Raw genomic sequence first — 19808 nt, 5'->3', positions numbered from 1 at the left:
CTCACCTATTGATTCAAAAATTACTTATTAGCAAGTTTATTTTTATAGTAATTGTTGGTCCTAATCGTTAGTGGATGTTTAACACTCTAAGCAACAACAATTTGAGAAAACTAACAACAAATGTGGTTTTCAATGGAATTCTTTTTGAGCACCCTCATCAGATCATTCTTTTCATCAGACAAATCTACTAATCCACAACCCATACCTATACACTTCCCACAAAAACCCTTCATCCATCTCCATGACACTTGAAACAGTGCATTGTTCATATTGTATACCATCAGTTTCTTTTCCCTATTTCATTTTTGGGTTGTACCCGCTAGGGCTGTCAATCTCGACCCAACCCATAACCCAACCCGAAAAAAAGAAGGTTTGGGTTGGCTATTTTCGACCCACCAACCTATATTTTTTCAGGTTGGGTTAGGGTTGGGTTGGTGCGTTATCAGGTCGACCCATCAATCCAATATCTTTTTAAATAATTGAATTTTATATAATAACCATACTTCAAAATACGCTAATACATACGATTCATTCTCATTCCATGTATTTTTAACCTAAATTAACTTCAGATCTAAACTAAGAGTAGGATTTCAAATGCTGTCAAATTCCAACCGTTGATGTAATGTAAATTTATCAACTTTGTGCCAACTATACGTTGTTAATTGTTATGATATTAATAATGCCATGTTATTTCTGGTAAATTAAGAACAAACAACTAATATAGTTTTATATTTTTTTAATTTATTTCATTGTATATTTTCTTATCGGGTCAAGTGGGTTGGGTCTTGGGTTGATGGGTTGTGGGTTAGGGTTGAAGTTTCTGACCTGAAACTTTTAATGGGTTGGGTTAGGTTCAGAGTTTTTCAACCCGCCAACCCGTCAACCCAAACCCGCCAACCCTAACCCAAACCCATTGAAGAACACATCAGTTTTTTTTTTTTTAATAAAATAGTTTAGAACCATTAGTTGGAAGTTTAGAACCATTAGTTGTTATGTAACCAAATATATATATAAGAAAAAACAGGATTTTGTTATGGTCAAAAAACAAAAAAAAAAAATGATGTAAAGGACAACTTATAAATATTTTTAAAAGATAATTATTTTCATGTACAATCACATGTTCAAGTCTCAGGGGGCCGACTTTATCCCTATTAATTGTCGTGCCTTCTGACGGATTAGTAGAAGTTTTTTTCCTGATCGGGCCTTCACTCTATTCTAAGAAAAAGAAAGATAAAAAAACATAATTTAACTATTACGCCCTTACTATACATATACTGATTAAACATTATACGTACCCTAAAAATAAAAAAATATATTGTCAATAATTAATTTTGTATTGTAATATCAAGACACTTAGATATATATATTTTATTTTGTTTAACGATTTTCAGTTGTTAAATGGACGTCCGTGATGGTGGAGCTTAATATGGCAAAATACAATTCTAAAGGCATAAATGTTTCAACTATAGGCAAGAGAAAAGACGTGTAGGCAACTTATCCGGTGTTGCACGCCAATTTGTTAAACTGAGTTCCTTAAATCCCCGTATTCTAGACAACAACATAACCCAATGATAAATATCATCGTCATCTATATTGATGTCATTGTTTATAAAGAGGGAAAATTTTGTAACGGCACCTCTAAGATAATAAAACTTTTCCATATCACATCTTGTTTGGGTTTCCACTACGGAATACTTTTTTGTTTCTTATACACTTTTAAATAACGTAGTCGGCTCAACAAAACAACTGAGACCCCCGCAACGTAATAATTATATAAATATAACAATTCAAATTTTAACTACTAAATGGTCATGTCTTAGTTGCCTTTATAATTATAACAAATGGTCATGACTTTAGTTCCTTCTACAACTTTCTTACAAACGAAAAAAAAAAAAAAAAAACTATTTTATCTCTAAAAATTACTTGATTTCATTACTTCCTTTTTCAATTCCAGAATTTCATTTACAAGAAAAATTGAGAGATTTTATCACAGAATCATTCATTCAAACATTCGTTGATTCATTACTTCCTTTTTGTATTTCGTTGATTCAGTCAAACATTCACTCAACCCTAAATATAACAATTCAAATTTTTATTTTTGGGAAGCTGGAGAAGATTTCAAAGCTTTTCAAGGTCAACCCTAAAACATTCTCTTCAACCCTAAGTTGTGATTTTACATTGTGATTTCAAAGCTTGCCTGTGATATTCAATTAGTTTGTCATAATTTGATTTCAAAGCTTGCCTGTGATTTTATATTGTGATTTTACATTGTGATTCACTCATGTCACTAGTGTTTGGCTGATACTATTACTTGATTGTGTACCGAGCATAATTTGCTTGGTTTTTTAATACTAATTTGCTTGGTTTTTTTAAACTACTGTTTGGCTGATACTATTACATTGGTTTTTTTAAACTAGGTTGTTATTTTCTGATCAGAAAACAAATGTAATAATCTTAGGCTGATACTATTACATTCTGATCAGAATTTTTCTTAGTATTAATAGGCTGATACTATTACATTGTTATTTTCTTGGTTTTTTAAAACTAATTGTTGTATTTGTCATTTGGATAATCTTAGGTTAAGAATACAAATGTAGATGTCTTTAATTGTTGTATCTGTCAAATGCTTCAAAGAAATTACATGTCAGTTTTATAAATATCATTATGCTCGGTGTTTAAGTGTTGCTACTGTTAAATATTGTGCTTAAATAGTTCACCAGATTGCTCATTGCTTTAAGTTAGTGTCTAGTATTGATCAGGTGCTAGTTTATTTAATTGCTTAGTATGTACAGATAATCAGCTCAATATTATAAATATCATTATGCTCGGTGTTTTTCAAGTTTGTTAGGTGTTTACAATTAGTCACCTGTTCTTTAGTGTTGAAGAAACTCACTTAGACATTCATTTTCACTTGAAATTATCGTGCTTAGTCTTTGTATGCACAACTTCCAAACTTGCTCGGTGTTTATTTCACTAGTTTAATGTTTATTTGCTAATTATGTTGAACTCTTTTTACTAATGTTTTATGGTTTGTTTAAAGCAGGTTTAAGATGGATACGGGGTGGATGTCTTTACCACGATCTACCATTGAATATAGAAAATACCTCGACGAATTTCTTGATTATATCTTTCAAACTGAGGGTAAAAATGGACAGATATCATGTCCATGCATTAATTGCAGTAATCAATTATGGGTAGATCAGGAAGAGGCTAGAACACATCTGCTGTGTGACGGGTTTTTTAAAGGTTATACAATTGCACCTTCGATTTGCAAACCATGTGACACTCCAATGGAGGATGCTGAAGATGACATGCAAGGGTTGGTGCATGATACCTTCCATGGGTTTGGCGACAACATACAAGAAAATGAAGTAGAATCACAAAATGAAAGCCAGAGTATGCCAAAAACAGATGCAAAAAAGTTTTATGAGGTGTTGGAAGATGCAAAGAAAGAACTATATCCTGGGTGTAAAAAGTTTTCGATGCTTTCTTTTATCATTAGACTGTTTCATGCTAAGTGTGTTGGGGAATGTAGTGACAAGGGTTTCAGTATGATGCTTGATACAGTGAGGGAAGCCTTCCCCCATGCTTCTATACCGAAGTCTTTGTATGACCTAAGGAAGATAATACGAGAGTTAGGACTTAGTTATGATAAAATTGATGCATGTCCTAATGATTGTATGTTGTACTGGAATGAAAACAAAGATAAAACAAAATGTGATACATGTAAACTTTCAAGGTATAAAGCAAGTGATGATGATCCTGAAGATGACTCAAGCACACCTCATACAGATAAGAAGATCGGTGCAAAGGTTTTGCGTTATTTTCCGCTCATACCACGGTTGCAAAGGTTGTTTATGTCATCTAAAACTGCTGCCTCCATGAAATGGCATGAAGAAAGTCGAACAAAAGATGGTTACTTGAGACATCCTGCGGATTCCCCGGCTTGGAAAACATTTGATTTTATGCATCCTGATTTTGTTGTTGATTCTCGTAATGTAAGGCTTGGTTTAGCGAGTGATGGGTTTAACCCATTTGGAACAATGAGTGTTTCTCATAGTACATGGCCTGTTGTTTTAATGCCATATAATCTACCACCTTGGATGTGCATGCAACAACCTTATTTCTTTCTATCTTTACTTATACCTGGCCTATCTGCTCCTGGAAATAATATAGATGTTTATTTGGAACCGTTGGTGGCTAAGCTAAAGGAGTTGTGGGATATCAATGGAGTAGAAACGTATGATGCATCAACAAAGAGTAATTTTCAGATGCGTGCTTCTTTGTTATGGACGATAAGTGACTTTCCAGCTTATGCAAATTTGTCTGGATGGAGCACCAAAGGTAAACTTTCATGTCCTTCTTGCCATAAGCATACAAAATCAAAGCGCTTAAAGCACTGCAAAAAATATTGTTTCATGGGACATCGTCGAAATTTGCCAAGTGATCATGCTTTTCGAAAAAATAAGAAGTCTTTTGATGGCACAGAAGAACTAGAGAGGCAACCACGTGGGTTAACAGGGTCAGATGTACTTGATGAGCTAGCTGGTTTTGAAATTAAATTTGGGAAACTTGTGAAGACCAACCCAGATCTACCGTTTAATTGGAAGAAGAGAAGTATTTTTTTTTGAGTTACCATACTGGAAAGATAACTTGCTACGCCATAATTTAGATGTAATGCATATTGAGAAGAACGTTTGTGAGAGTGTCGTTGGAATGCTAATGAATTTGGATGGAAAGACCAAGGATCATATGAAAGCACGCCTTGATTTACAAGAAATGGGAATTAGACCTGAACTTCATCCTGAAGTTCAGAATAACAAAAAACGCTTTTTACCAACTGCCTGTTTCTCGATGGATAAAAAAGAGAAAGATATATTTTGTCGTGTGCTTAAAAAGGTGAAAGTTCCAGATGGTTATTCAGCCAATATATCAAGATGCGTAGAGTTAAAACCTCCAAAACTGTTTGGCCTTAAAAGTCATGATTGCCATATTCTGATGCAGCATTTGCTCCCCCTTGCCTTGCGAAATGTGTTGCCTAAGCACGTGCGTTATCCGGTGATGAAGCTATGTCGTTACTATAAAGAGTTATGCTCAAAGGTTCTTAATCCAAATGATTTGGTTCAAATGGAAGACGAGATTGGAAAAATCCTTTGTGATGTAGAAAGGATTTTTCCACCATCATTCTTCGATGTCATGGTTCATCTTTCGGTTCATCTTGCTTCATTTCGGTTCATCTTGCTTCAGAGGCCAAATTAGGAGGGCTAGTTCATTACCGTTGGATGTATCCAATCGAGAGGTGCACATTTATATTTTGGTACATACCTTTTTTTAAAGAATATGATTGAATCCGATCTTAATATTTTTGATTACTTAAGTATTTATCTACATTAAAATCTTACGTGCGAAACAAGAGCAGACCCGAAGGTTGCATTGCAGAAGGATATTTAGCTGAAGAGTGTTTGTCATTTTGTTCATTGTACTTATCTAGTGATGTCCAGACCATACATAATAAGACAAGTCGAAATTATGATGACGGTGGTTATGAGGATGTTTTACCAATCTTTTCTATGCCGGGTCGTCCTATTGGTGCCACAGTGGCACAAGTACTGGACCTTGAAATTTTGGCTAAAGCACATTTATATGTGTTGTTCAATTGCAGTGAAGTTGATGAATTTCGAACGTAAGTATTTATAATAGAAGTTGTGAGTTCCATTTATTACATTATTATTTACAATTGTTGTTATCATTATTGTCATCTTTTAACATTGCAGAGAACATTTGGCGATTGTTCGTCATGAAAATCGGAAATTACGTGAGCATGACATTCAACGTTTGCATAGTGATACTTTTGAGTCGTGGTTTCAAGATCATGTAAGGAATAGACATAGGTGTATTACTTGTGAAATACAGTTATAGTGATATAACATTTTCAAGCTTCTAATAGTTGGATTTAAAACCAAAACTTATCACATCTTACATTAATTCAGGTTGAGGAGCTGTATGACAGAGGGGATCATAGAATCACAGATGATCTAATGAGCTTGGCAAGTGGTCCAGCTGAGTTTGTGAATAAATATAAGGGTTTTATCATAAATGGTTTCCGATTTCACACAAAAGATCTAGAACAGAAAAGGAAAACACAAAATAGTGGGGTTATGCTTGAGGCCATGACAAATAGCTTCTCGAGTGCTACATATATCAATCCTATCGTGGGCGATGTAACTTACTACGGAGTTTTGAAGGATATCATTGAGTTGCAGTATGATGTTGACAAGAAAGTAGTTTTGTTTGATTGTGATTGGATCTCCACTGGTTCAAGGAAAAAAGAAGATGAAAATGGGTTTACTTTACTGAATTTTAGAGGTTTGAAGCCTCATAATGATCCTTTTATACTAGCTAGTCAAGCACAACAAGTTTTTTATGTTGCTGATCGTGTTGACAAGGGATGGAAAGTTGTGATCAAGACAACGCCCAGAGATTATTATGACATGGATGAACGAACATGTCTGGATGATGTAGAAACACATTTGCATACTGAGACGTCTATGGGTCCTCAAATTGATAAATTTTGAGCTCGTTAGAGGTGGTTAATAGGGGATTATTGCTGAGAATAATACTTTAGGATCAATTTTACTGAGATGAACATCTATTTGAAGCTGTCAGTTAAATAAATATTACTATGGCCTTCCTTTTACTTTTTACTATTGGGTTCTTTGGGTTGTTTTGAATTGTAACTTGTAGAAGACCTCTGTTTTAACTTTTAATTGGTTCCTGCAATTTTGAAAATGAAGTTTTGGATACAAATTTATTGTACAGGTAGACTAAAGCAGGTCATGTGGTTGCTAGATGGTATTCGGAACATGCGGAACCGACAATAAAAGCTAAGTTTTCTAGTGGTTTATTTTATTTGTATATACATAGAAATATTATGGAATGCATATAGGCTGATTTTTGTGCTGGTTTTTGCTTGTGTTGTATGATGTTGGCTATGGTTGCTGTTTTTTTGGTTAATTAAAAAAATTGAAACTCCTAGGATGATTCTGGTGGTTTTGCTTTCCCACTCGAATTGGGGTCTTGTGTTTTCTTTGGCCTGGTGTTGTAGAAGTACCAGAATTTGGATCTTAAGGTTTGAGTCTGAGTCTCTTTTAATATCTATAGACGACTCATTATATTATTGCATATATTTTCAGAAAATATACATGTTGAAAAAAATTACCTGTAAGTTATACTCTGCCAATTTTGGTGTTGTAGAAGTACCAGAATTGCTCAGAATTCTACTTGATTTCATTTTTTGTATTAATGATTTTGGGTAAGACTGGCTACATTTTGGATCTTTAGTTAATTAGTTATGATTTGAATTGAGTAAGTAGTATATTTTAGTTTTAGTTAGTGACAGAATGAAGTGAAAAGTAAAAATGGTTAGTGTAAATTTTTTTGGTTATGTCGGTACCTTTTTAAATGTCGATATCTCAGTTTTGGGATTAATCTAACGTATAATTGTGCTAGTCAACTTGATTTGAGGTTGTTTGTTATGTGGAAATGACTGTGTTAAAGAATTGACTGATGTGGTTGTTATGAAGGAATAATGGACCCTAGAGGGACTTCTTCGTCGAAATGGGATTGTTTCGCTAGTTATCGTTTAACTGTTGTAAACCCTGTTGATGATAGTAAGTCTATTCATCGAGATTCTTGGCATAGGTTCTCGGCGAAAAAGAAGTCACAAGGGTGGTGTGATTTTACGCCGTCTGATTGTATACTTGATTTGAAGTCGGGTTTTATGTTTAATGATGATCATTGTGTTGTTATAACTGCGGATATTTTGATTTTGAATGAGTCGGTTAGTTTTGTGAGAGATAGTAATGAGGTGTAGGCGGGGTCTGTGTCGAGTTCTGTTGTGATGAATGGACCTGTCGGGGGTGATGTTTTGAGTGGGAAGTTTACGTGAAAAGTTCATAATTTTACGTTGTTTAAAGATATGATTAAGACCCAGAAGATAATGAGCCCGGTTTTTCCTGCGGGTGAGTGTAATTTGAGGATTAGTATCTACCAGAGTTGTGTTAATGGGGTTGATCATTTGTCTATGTGTTTGGAGAGTAAAGATACTGAGAAAGCGTCGGCCACTGATAGGAGTTGTTGGTGTTTGTTTCAAATGTCTGTTTTGAATCAAAAGCCAGGGATGAATCATATGCATAGGGATTCATATGGACGGTTTGCTGCTGATAATAAGGGTGGTGATAATTCTAGTTTAGGGTGGAACGATTATATGAAAATGATGGACTTTTGTGGGGCTGAGTCGGGTTTTTTGGTGGATGATACCGCTGTGTTTAGTACGTCGTTTCATGTGATCAAGGAGCACATTAATTTTCTCAAGAATGGAGGATTGATTGGAAGTAGAATGGGGAGTGGTGCTCGAAAGTCAGATGGTCATATGGGGAAATTCACGTGGAGGATTGAAAATTTCACATGGTTGAAGGATCTTCTTAAAAAGAGAAAGATTACTGGCCTTTGTATCAAGAGCAGGAGGTTTCAAATTGGAAATCGTGATTGTCGCCTTATAGTTTACCCTCGAGGTATGCAATGTTATTGCCCTCTTTTTGAAAGTTCTTGTTTTTGGTAGTTGTTTGACAATGTAATAAATTGTAAGTTGAACAAATGAAATATGCACATTTTTGTATCTGCAAAATGTTTAGTTTGTCGTTAGAATTACCCAGCGGATTCACAGTTCACTTTTGTAACAAACTTTTGTACCATAATTTGTAAAATCTCTAATAACATGAGCTACAGGCTAATAATTTTCTGCTACCTTTGCTCTAACTACATTATAGCTATGTTTAAAAATTTCTGACATGTATGCTCTAAAAGTGATGGGGTTGACTATGGTAACATCAGGTTCAGCTGTTACTTTCTAGTGTATCGGTAACCTATATCTGCTTATTATTGTTTTAGTTATGTAGGGATAGAATAATCAGTGTGATATTAGCTGCAACAAAACTGATTATCAGATGCTAGAATCTTGTTACGCATATACACCTAGTTTTATCTATTAAATAATTGCATTAGTAATGAAAAGTGATCATGTCTACTTCAAGCAGTTAGGGCTCTCTGTGGGAACTACATGGAAGGGTTAGTAGAACTATGCTTGATGTTTACACTTGTGCTTCATTGTATCAGGGCAGTCTTAGCCACCATGTCATCTGTCAGTTTTCCTAGAAGTAACAGATTCACGGAATACTACTAGTGACTGGAGTTGTTTTGTGAGCCATCGTTTGTCGGTTGTCAACCAAAAGATGGAGGACAAATCCGTTACAAAGGAATCACAGAATCACTACTCGAAATCCGCAAAGGACTGGGGCTAGCGTGAATTTGTGACCCTAACCAGGCTATTTGATCCTAACCGTTACAAACAATCCCATTTATATGTATTCTAAATGTTTATTGAAATAATATGTACATGGAGTCTTCTTTTTCGATAACGATTTCATAGGAAAAACAAGGAAGCAAGTTAAAGGAGTGCTCTTCGGTTGAAATCGAAAACCCATTGAGAAAAGATATGAGCAGATATACTCCATTCATATTATATAATTATAAAAAATAGATAAACAAATAAATTAATAAAAACAGGGGCATTCTGAGAATTGAAATCGAGACCTCTCGCACCCTAAGCGAGAATCATACCACTAGACCAAATGCCCGTTTGTGTTATATTACTTTATTAAAGTTTACTTAAACCGACATGGAAATTGTGAAAAACTAAAAAGGGGCATTCCGAGAATCGAACTCGGGACCTCTGGCACCCAAAGCGAGAATCATACCACCAGACCAAATGCCCAACTTGTTACCACCTTCTTGTTATTAATATTTATATTTATGGTGTTTAAACATGAAAGACTTCTCGTTTTGTGCACGATTATGTTTGTCCATTTTTAGGTATCATGATAATCATGTAAACATAAAGTGTTGCTATCAATATTAAGCGCGTTTCTAAAAATAACCTAAAATATCGATGTATCATTGGCTTTGATTGTAAGTAATATGGAGCCTTGGTTTAAAGGGATCAATCTTATACTGTTGTTACATGTAGCATCTAATATCAAATATATCAGTGATGGTAGATTAATCGATTCAGATATGCATTCCATGCTTGTATGTTAACCTTATAATAACAACGATACTCGTATTAAATATTTGTTATCATTTTTAGTATTTTGAGTTCAAGGTAAAAAATCTTCTAAATGGATGTGTTCTTTATAAATAATACAATAAAATATAAAAAATGTTAATAAAATAAAAAATAAATGTCTTTTAAAAGTTAAACTAATAAACCCAAATGTCAAATGCCTATTAGAATATGTTATAATACGACTTTATTAAATTATGGTTCTTTAAAATTATTGTTTTATGACTTAAATATCGAGTGTCCTATTATGTTGCATTATAATAATACCATAAGCGTTCCATAAAAGTTTAACTAATAAAACCCAAATGTCAAATGTCATATTAAGTTATGTTATAATAGGACTCTATTAAATAATGGTTTTTTAAAGCTATTGTTTATGACTTTAATATCAAGTGTCTTATATTATGGTGCATGGTAATGATACCATAAAAAATAAGCGTCTTTTAAAAGTTAAACTAATAAATTCCAAATGTCAAGTGTCCTATTAAGTTATGTTATATTAGGACACTATCAAATTATGGTTCTTTACAACTATTGTTTTATGACTTAAATATCAAGTGTACTATTATGTTGCATAATGATAATACCATAAAAATAAAGCGTCCTATAAAAGTTAAACTAATAAAACCCAAATGTTAAGTGTCCTATTAAGTTATGTTATAATAGGACTCTATCAAATAAAGGTTTTTAAAGCTATTGTTTTATGACTTGAATATCAAGTGTCCTATATTATGATACTAGATTTAGATCCCGCGTAAAACGCGGACATGTTGATTAGTTCAATTGTAAGTTAATTTAATTTCATCTAAAAAAATTTTATAAAGAAATGCCATATAAAAGAGTTTATAAACAAATGCCATATAAGATACTAAACTAAGGAAAAATATTTCACATTGAGCTATTGTATAAATTTTAAACACTATATATACTGCTATAATTAACCTACTTAAATAATTAGATAAATGATCATAAAATCAAAACAAAACAAACTGTAACTGTGTTTTTTGCTTCAAGTTCGTCCAAAACAATAATAAAAGAAAGAAAAAAGTCGTCAAAACAATCTCATGACTTTAACACTTGAGTACTTAACCACTCAATTTTCTTCCCACTCTTCATACCCTCTTTTATCTTTTCATCCTTGGAATAATACTAAGCGCACAACGGCACAATTTCAGATGCCTTACGAGCCACCCTACTAACTCTATATGCTGTTCAAATTTTTTCTTAGCACCAGCACTTGGTTGACTCTCCCATGTTCCTAGCTATCCATATAAACAAAATAACATATAAAAATGCAAGTAAGTTCCTGTCTGCAAAAAGCATAAACAATAAGTTGCATTGTAATTGAAAGGCTGTTTTAATTTAATAAAAGTAATCACCTTTGAATTAATTCCAAATTGTAAATTTTCACCGTTGGACAGCAAGAGGTTTAGCTTCTTCAGAATTTAGCTATAACATCATCAAAGAACAACATAATTATAGTTAATGATGCCTCAAAAAATAAATTTTTTTTGTGATGGATCTAATTTGTTACCTCCTCAACTTGATCAGCTGCTTGCAGCTCACGAATTACCTCCCGGTCATCACAAAGCTTTCCACAGTATACACATGACTAAGAATGAGAATTAGCTATTAATATATCTTTTTTGAAATAATTCAATTTGCACCTTGATAGTTCCATTACCTTAGGGTGCATGATGAGTTCAAAATGGTGATTGTTGCTGGTATATACTCGTATATGGCTATCAGTTTTGGAAGATAAAATCAGGTACCATTATGCATATTGGGATAACTACACAATAAAAGAAAAGGGTTAGATTATTTTTTATTTCCTGATGTTCTATAGATGTACCCTAGCAAGTATGTATATGCAGAATATTACATAAGGCTCACAAATTGTTAAGACCCAAAGTTGACTTGTTACTCAATTTGTCCCGAACGCTTTGCAAAAACAATCTTGAAAGAAAATAGGTACTAACCTTCCATGTACTTCATAGACCCACCTAAAAGGGTTAATAATGTTTCAAATAGGACTTAATCAGATTTCACAATATAAATACGCCATGTAAGACTTTCAAAACATAAATATACCATGGAAGATGGTGAGAAAGGCTTAAACCAATGCTTTCTTTTAATTTGTATGAGCCATCCGCCCACAACACTTGCAAACATGAACTCTATATGCATCATTACCACTAAAATTACAAATTAAAAACAAAACTAACTTGCAATGGCTGCTTCATGACCCAACCCCTCTCACAACACCTCTTGTCATGTACAAATGATCGTATCCGATGACACAAGTTAAATTGATCAGTCACGAAACACACATTACGAATTTTAACTTAAACCCCTCTTTGGCAGATTGGGTAATGGGCTAAAAGCTTGCCCTAAACCAGAAACAACCTAAAAAGAGACCAAAGCAGCATCAAAGAACCCAAATTAAAAAATATCAAACATGAACTTTTCAAGTGACAAAACCACTCATTTTTTTGTTGTAAACACAATGGAGATATAATCATTCTCAAAACATATATAATAAATGTGGCTGAGATAAAGCCATTCTCAAAACATAATTAATATATACATGTTCAATATTCTCGGGACATACCTCAAACCATGTATACTGAAGTAACATTGTTTTTTGTAGCCACACCCCTCTTACCCTATGAAGATAAACGTGAAACTTTAGTGAACTTGAGAAACATAGCAAGATAGTTGTCATTTTAGTTAACAGTTCGCAGTAAACACAAAAATAACTATACATCAGCCTCTTTTTTTCATGGATATTTGGAAACAAAGAAACGATATCAAAGCAAAATAATTAACCTCGGGTCCCTTTTACTAAATGGCAAGACAGAAGAATGAATTTTCAAGGCCACTTGATCATACTCACTTTCCTCTGAGCCAATGGCTTCAGAACTCACTCTCTTCTTTCTTTGACTGGGTTGCCACATTCTCACCATCCTGGATATATGGATTTATTAGTTCAAATAATGCGACACCAAATACCTAAAGGTACATATAAGCAAGTTTCGAGAAATATAATGAAAGCTGGAGTATCGTATCTGATGCTTAAGTCTAAGCATTTTAGAAGAATGAAACCCATTTCATTCAAGAGACGATATCACCATACCAGTGGCTAAATATTCAGAATATGCAGTAATTTTAAGAATGACAGGGCCTGTACCAGTAGCTAAATATTCAGAGGTTGCATATCCATACAACCCCGTGATAAGAGTCAATGGGCAGACCAACCACTCCCCATGACCTTGAAAAATTTTGTGATCAAGTCTTTTCATGTCAGTAACAACTCTAGTCCCACCCTTTGCATCGGTAAACGACTACTCATCAATCCAGCCTTAAATAACTAACCAAAACCCACCTTTTCCCAACACTTGATCCATTATCGATAATGCAGCTCAATCTTTTATCCATGAAAAGTACTAATTTAATTACCATTGGCATGTGATAGCAAGGTCACATACACAAAACCTCAAAAAAGTTTAGTATACAATAATGAATTTTATAAGTGGTCACTTACTTGCAAATTGACTGCTTCACCAACATTGAAAAGATTATGGGTCTTTGTTGCGCGTTTTCGTGTACCACCTGAACTAAACGACCCATTCAAAACGATAATGGATAATTAGTTGCAGGTAATTAGTAGTCACCATCAGTGTATATCAATAAATGCCCACTTAGTAAAATACTTATTAGCATCATCTGTCCAATAAAAATCAATTAATAAAATCAACTAATAAAATATCATAGAAGGTGCATTCATAACCTTTGAGGCTTGAGCTTGAGCAATTTGTTGACAGCAGGTGCATTTGCACCTGCTGTCAACAAATTGCTCAAGCTAATGAATTGTTGCCATCATTGGCTTTAGTTATAGGTGTTGGTTCATTGACCTAATGTCGACATAATAAAGCATGTGAACTGTTTTGATTCAAACAGCCTACGCAATTGACGTGTAACAACTATTTTATTTTAGAGTATAAAATAAATATGCCCTTCAACCTTATATCATCCATTTTATTTTAGATCTCATAATTAATAAAAGAGTATAAGTCATTAAAAAAAGACATGTAACATATATGTATCTATATCTATAGTTACATAATATACATATATACATATATATATATATATATTAGGTTGAATCTGTTCAAAGCTATGATAACTATGGCCAGCAATATAGTTGTATAGTTGTTAAACTGGACAACATAGTCATCCCACATAAAGCATTTGAGAACATTACACTTACTTTCAAGAACATCAATACTGGAGGAGCAACAGGGAAAAGGGGGGTTTTGGGTTGATTTACCATAAAATGCATGGGGGGCTTTTAGGTGGTGGGTGCATAATTATGAAGGTTACCTTCTCACTGGCCATTCAAACACAACTTCATACCATTCAAAAGCATTGATATTAGGTTGCCCTACCCTTGCTACCCTACCCCTATAGTAATGTTCATGTAATACGGTAGCTGCATATTCCCCAAAACTTTGAAGATATATGAAATAAAAACTTTCCATTTGTTTGTGTAACAAAAACTTTCCATAATATACTAACCTTTCAATATTTATCTATGCGCCTTCTATCATAAACACCTTATCTATACATGCATGTTATTTTAATATAAACACCTTATCTAAAGGAGGAACAAAAATGACACCTATACCAGTCTCCCTTTGGGATAGATTAAACTATTTTGAGTTTCCATGACCATGGACTAAGGCTTCATGCATCTTGGTGATTGCCATAGTTGTATCTAGAGCAAATACAGAAGAGAGATTGTTATAAAAGCACATGAACACAACGGTTAAACATGATTGGTCAACGATTAGAGCAATCAGCTTATTCCACAGGCCTGTTGTCTACTACTATGTTTTGAAATTCTAATTCAGCTTTTCATCTACAATAGCGGATAAAATTAAAATGGGCAACCATCATAGCCAATCTAAAACACACCAAAATGATCTAAAGCAGCATCAGCATGTTTGCCATAAAAAAGTCAATATGTTCTTTAAGATTACGAAGGCTCAGACGTCTCAAGCAAGAGTAATGATTCATCATGGCTCCATCAAAAAAGGCTACCATGTTACAGCAAGATCACATTCACACCTCAAATGCCATGCCAAGGAACACAAACTCAAATGGAAAACCATCATATTGATGAGTATAACAAAGCAAATAACTTTCGTATGAAGATAACATTTTGGGTACGAATATTAAATAGGCTCAGACATGTTGAAGTAAGAGTAATGGTTCAACATGACTGCATCTCAAGTGCCATGCCAAGGAACACATAACTTCCTACTTTCAATTGAATGTAAACGCATCATCATAGCCAATCAAAAAGGGACAACCATAATAACTCGCATATCTCTTAATGTGCATCAAAACTTGTACTCCAAGTTGCGAGCTAATGAACTAAAACAAGAACTCACTTACAAATTAAAACAGGTTTACAGCCAACTTTAAGCTAATGAATCCAATGATTCTATTGGATCGTATAATTCATCATATACTCATTTGGCTCAGATATAATCAAGTATGAGCAATGATTCAACATGGCTGCATCAAAGAAAGTTGCCACGCCAAGGAGCACATAAATACAAGTTTCTTTGAATCGATACACATCATCATAGCCAATAAAACGTAATCGGATCCATTTGAAACCAAGGAATCAATCACAAATTGTGACCAATTTCTGACACCACAGGTTCCAATCAAATCTAAAATTTTCTCATACTAAGAATTAACCGACATCACTAATGATATTGAAATCCAACCCAAGGGCTTCTGTCTGACCCACATATTTCACAACGGCCTGAATTTCACAACCAGGAAAAAAACATAAACCGTTTTGAAAAATCATTACGACCAAACCCCGACTTAATCATTTTATCAATAAAGAAAAAACCACCAGAATCTCCCCTATCATCATCATCTTGTTCTTGACTAAAGGATGATTATCTAAAATTCAAAATATACATGACCCAAATTCATAAAATAAATTAAAAAAAAAGATAGATTATCAAAAACCTATATATATATATATATATAAAGAAATCAAAAAACTCAAATCTATACAAAATCTATATAAGGAAACAAATCATGTAGCAACTAATTAATTAACTTACCAATATGTAAATGATGATTGCAACCTATTTAAGGAGTAGACCGACAGCCCACCGCCGGCGAGAATTCCGGCTATCCAGAACCAGATTATGATTGCAACCTATTTAAGGTGAAATAACTTTGAATCTGATATTTGAATCAAGATTTTGATACTGGAAGATGTCAATGAAAATGATGAATTTGTATCAGATTTGGTTTTGGGGGAGAGTATATAAATTTGAATCTGATATTTGAATAATGTAGAAAGAGAGTGATAAAATCAAATTGATTTTATTAGAAAGTAATTAAATAGCTTCCTTGGGAAGCTTCTCTCCCACACACTAAACCATCACCAAAAACACACCAATTTCATCATAAAAACATCATCAATCTGATGTGGCTGCTTAAATGGCTGACAACAAAGCTTTGTGACATAAGCTTGTTATCCTCCTTTAGTAGTATAGGAAGATATGATAATAATACCGTAACAAGTAAGCGTCCTTTAAAAGTTAAACTAATAAAATCCAAATGTCAAGTGTCCTATTAAGTTATATTATAATAGACTATATCAAATAATGGTTCTTTAAAGCTATTGTTTTATGACTTAAATATCAAGTGTCCTATATCATGATGTATGATAATAATACCACAACAAATAAACGTCCTATAAAAGTTAAACTACTGAAACTCATATGTCAAGTGTCCTATCAAGTTATATTATAATAGGACTCTATCAAATAATGGTTCTTTAAAACTATTGCTTTATGACTTAAATATCAAATGTCCTATTACGGTGGATGATAATAATACCACAAAAATTAAGCGTCCTCTAAAAGTTAATAAAACCCAAATGTCAAGTGTCCTATTAAGTTATGTTATAATAGGACTCTATCAAATTATGGTTTTCTAAAACTATTGTTTTATGACTTAAATATCAAGTGTCCTATTATGATGTATGATAATAATACCACAAAAAGTAAGCGTCTTATAAAAGTTAAATTAATGAAACCCAAATGTCAAACGTCCCATTAAGTTATGTTATAATAGGACTCTGTCAAATAATGGTTCTTTAAACCTATTGTTTTATGACTTAAATATTAAGTGTCCTTTCATGGTGTGTTATAATAATACCATAAAATATAAGCGTCTTATAAATTTAGATTAATAAAACTCAAGTTTGAAGTGTCCTATTAGGTTATGTTATAATAGGACTCTGTGAGATAAATGTCCCATAACCCTCATTTATAATGAGTTATTTACCAAGTGTCCTATCAAGTTATGTTATAATAGGACCCCTGATAATCAATTGTCATATTAAATAACTTCTTAGGACACCGTTTGATTAACTTGTATTATAAAAGGACCTTAAATGTAATTTTGTCCTATTAAAGAGCTTTTTAGGACACTGTTTTAAAAATGTCCTACACAAAGGGTCCTAAAAGGCCATATTTCTTGTAGTGTAATTGGAGAGATTTTGAAACTTTGGGAATTGCTACTGAATTAAGAGGGATGATGCAGTGTAAGTATAGGAATTCCAATGGTCAAATTAAAGCTTATAGGATGTGGGAGGAAGCATTTGATTGTGATTATTCACCGGTTAGAGAGTGGTGCTTGGAGTTTTTGAGCACAATTAGAGTTGATACTAGATTGAATGGAAATGAGTTCTACACAAAGAAGATGATTCATTTTCGGGCTGGTGGGATATAGAGGCATTGTTCCGTGCCAGAGTTTGCCTATTTGACGGGGATGTTAGGAGATAGATCTTTAGCGGATATTGATGGCTATGACTTCCTTCTTAATGGAGTTTTTGATAAGGGAGTTTCTGGTTTTGATGATGATCGTGATGTTAATGCTTATTGGAGAGAGCTTGGAGGGTCGGGGGATGTTAAGTCATCTTCTAGTAGGCATATAGAGATTGAGGATCTTTTGATACGTGTTGTGCATAAGTTGATCACGCATTGTTTTCTGCAGAGGGGTGACCATGCTGATAAGGTCACACCTCAGGATGTTTGGTTGATGAGATTGTTTAAGGAGGGGGGAGATTCTAGATATTCTTGTGCTCCTTATGTTTTGGCTCGATACATGGCAACCCACCGAGATCCCAAACTTTTCTGCGGGAATTATATTTCTTTAATTTTTGGGCAGTTGAATGTGGATGGGTTGAGGCCTAGTAGGGGGCTTAATAGGATACCTTGTTTGTCATTTGGCTTGGATGATTTGAGGCGGGCTAGTTTGGTTGTCACGGTTAATAACCGTGATACTTTTATTGGTAATATTGAGGGGGACCAAAGACCGGACCGGAGGAGACGTAGAGAGGATGGTACTAGTGAGCCTAGGTTCACGGGTGGTGCATCCTCTTCATCATCTGCTTTTGATTCCTCTTCTTTGCAGGGTCATCTTTTCCGTATGCAGGGGTCGATGGATTTGATACTTGATCAGACTCGCTCGATGATTGGTATGTTACATCGAGTAGTGGACCAGCAGGAGCATTATCGTCCACTTTGGGAGAGATAGATAGAAGAACATCATAGGCAGCAGAATGAGTGTCTTTCAGAGTCTGAGCTTACTGAGTTTGTTGGTTATACTCCTCCAGCGATCACGCCTCCCAACGAGCGTGCTTTTGACTTCTTTTTCCCTCAGCAGGGATACCAGCAGGAGCAATATCGCTTCCAACCTCCCCCATTTAACCATGCATCCCAGTCCTCGGGTTTTGGTATGTACACCGGTGCTCCCCGTTATCAGGGGAATTACTTTAGCTATCATACACCGGTGGGAGACGAGGCTGGAGGGAGATCTACTATGGGTACGCCAAACATTATTTTGGGTGGATATTTCTTTTCTGAGGGTGATGGTCATGGTGGAGGAGACGGTGTGGATTCTATTTTCCGTCCTCTTGAGTTTTGATGATGGTTGATGGTAGATGGCGGTGTCGGTTTCCGTGGGCATTGAGTCATCATGTTATTGCTTGATTTGATCTGTAGACTTGGTATTTGCTGGTTTGTTTGTTTGATTTGGTTTGTAATCGCCTTTGTTGGCGTTAAGACTATTTCCTTTTTCGTACTTAGTTTAGTGGTTTGTATGGTGAACAATAAGTATGGGGGGAGGGTATGGTGATTTCTTTTAAACTAATGGCTAATGATTGTTGATGATGTTTTGGTTTTCTTTTGGTTGTGTTTTATGCTTTTGGAGAGGAGCAATTCATGTGCATATGTTGGCAGTAAGTTCAGCGCCCATTCATTTTTGATGGTTCTATCGAGCATACAAACACTTACCTACATCCGACAAGTTTTCGAGATCTTTTTCTTTTATTTTATTTTTGCTTTTACCTATTTCTCATAGATTGTCCTTAGATCATTGTACAATGAGGACATTGTATAACTCAAGTATGGGGGGGGGGTAGGTAAATAGGAAAAAGCCAGGTGAAGTTGAGACCTCTTTTTGATGATTTTTGAGTAAATTTTTAAACTTTTCATTGCTTGTCCTATAGTTTAATTACTTT

General features: G+C 34.3%; 1 protein-coding gene, 1 long non-coding RNA gene and 1 pseudogene across 9 annotated transcripts; 2 read left to right on the top strand and 1 right to left on the bottom strand.

Moving 5' to 3' along the window:
- Positions 1 to 3050: 3050 nt before the first annotated feature.
- On the top strand, positions 3051 to 4631 carry LOC122597034. Its single transcript, XM_043769670.1, has one exon. It carries the CDS (start codon positions 3051 to 3053, stop codon positions 4629 to 4631), a length of 1581 nt encoding a protein of 526 aa, XP_043625605.1.
- Positions 4632 to 7588: 2957 nt separating this feature from the next.
- On the top strand, positions 7589 to 9431 carry LOC122597032 (annotated as a pseudogene).
- A 1675-nt stretch (positions 9432 to 11106) lies between these two features.
- LOC122598325 lies at positions 11107 to 16621 on the bottom strand. 8 transcript variants are annotated; one of them, XR_006323587.1, is made up of 10 exons: positions 16333 to 16621; positions 13725 to 13797; positions 13010 to 13147; positions 12792 to 12846; positions 12406 to 12586; positions 12063 to 12183; positions 11865 to 11972; positions 11715 to 11792; positions 11560 to 11629; positions 11107 to 11442 (listed from the first exon to the last, which is right to left on the bottom strand). It is a non-coding gene; the product is annotated as an uncharacterized LOC122598325 (long non-coding RNA). The 8 variants fall into 8 exon arrangements; XR_006323589.1 differs by lacking the exon at positions 12063 to 12183 and having other exon boundaries at positions 16333 to 16616; XR_006323588.1 differs by lacking the exon at positions 12406 to 12586 and having other exon boundaries at positions 16333 to 16613.
- Between the last annotated feature and the right edge of the window lie 3187 nt (positions 16622 to 19808).

This window comes from Erigeron canadensis, chromosome 4, assembly GCF_010389155.1.
Source record: "Erigeron canadensis isolate Cc75 chromosome 4, C_canadensis_v1, whole genome shotgun sequence".
NCBI classification, from domain to species: domain Eukaryota; kingdom Viridiplantae; phylum Streptophyta; class Magnoliopsida; order Asterales; family Asteraceae; genus Erigeron; species Erigeron canadensis.
Note: the sequence above shows the minus strand (reverse complement) of the source record. Positions and strands in the feature narration are given on the sequence as shown.

Excerpts from the sequence above, each read along its gene's own strand:
- LOC122597034 (XM_043769670.1), top strand. The coding sequence starts at position 3,051 with ATGGATACGGGGTGGATGTCTTTACCACGATCTACCATTGAATATAGA.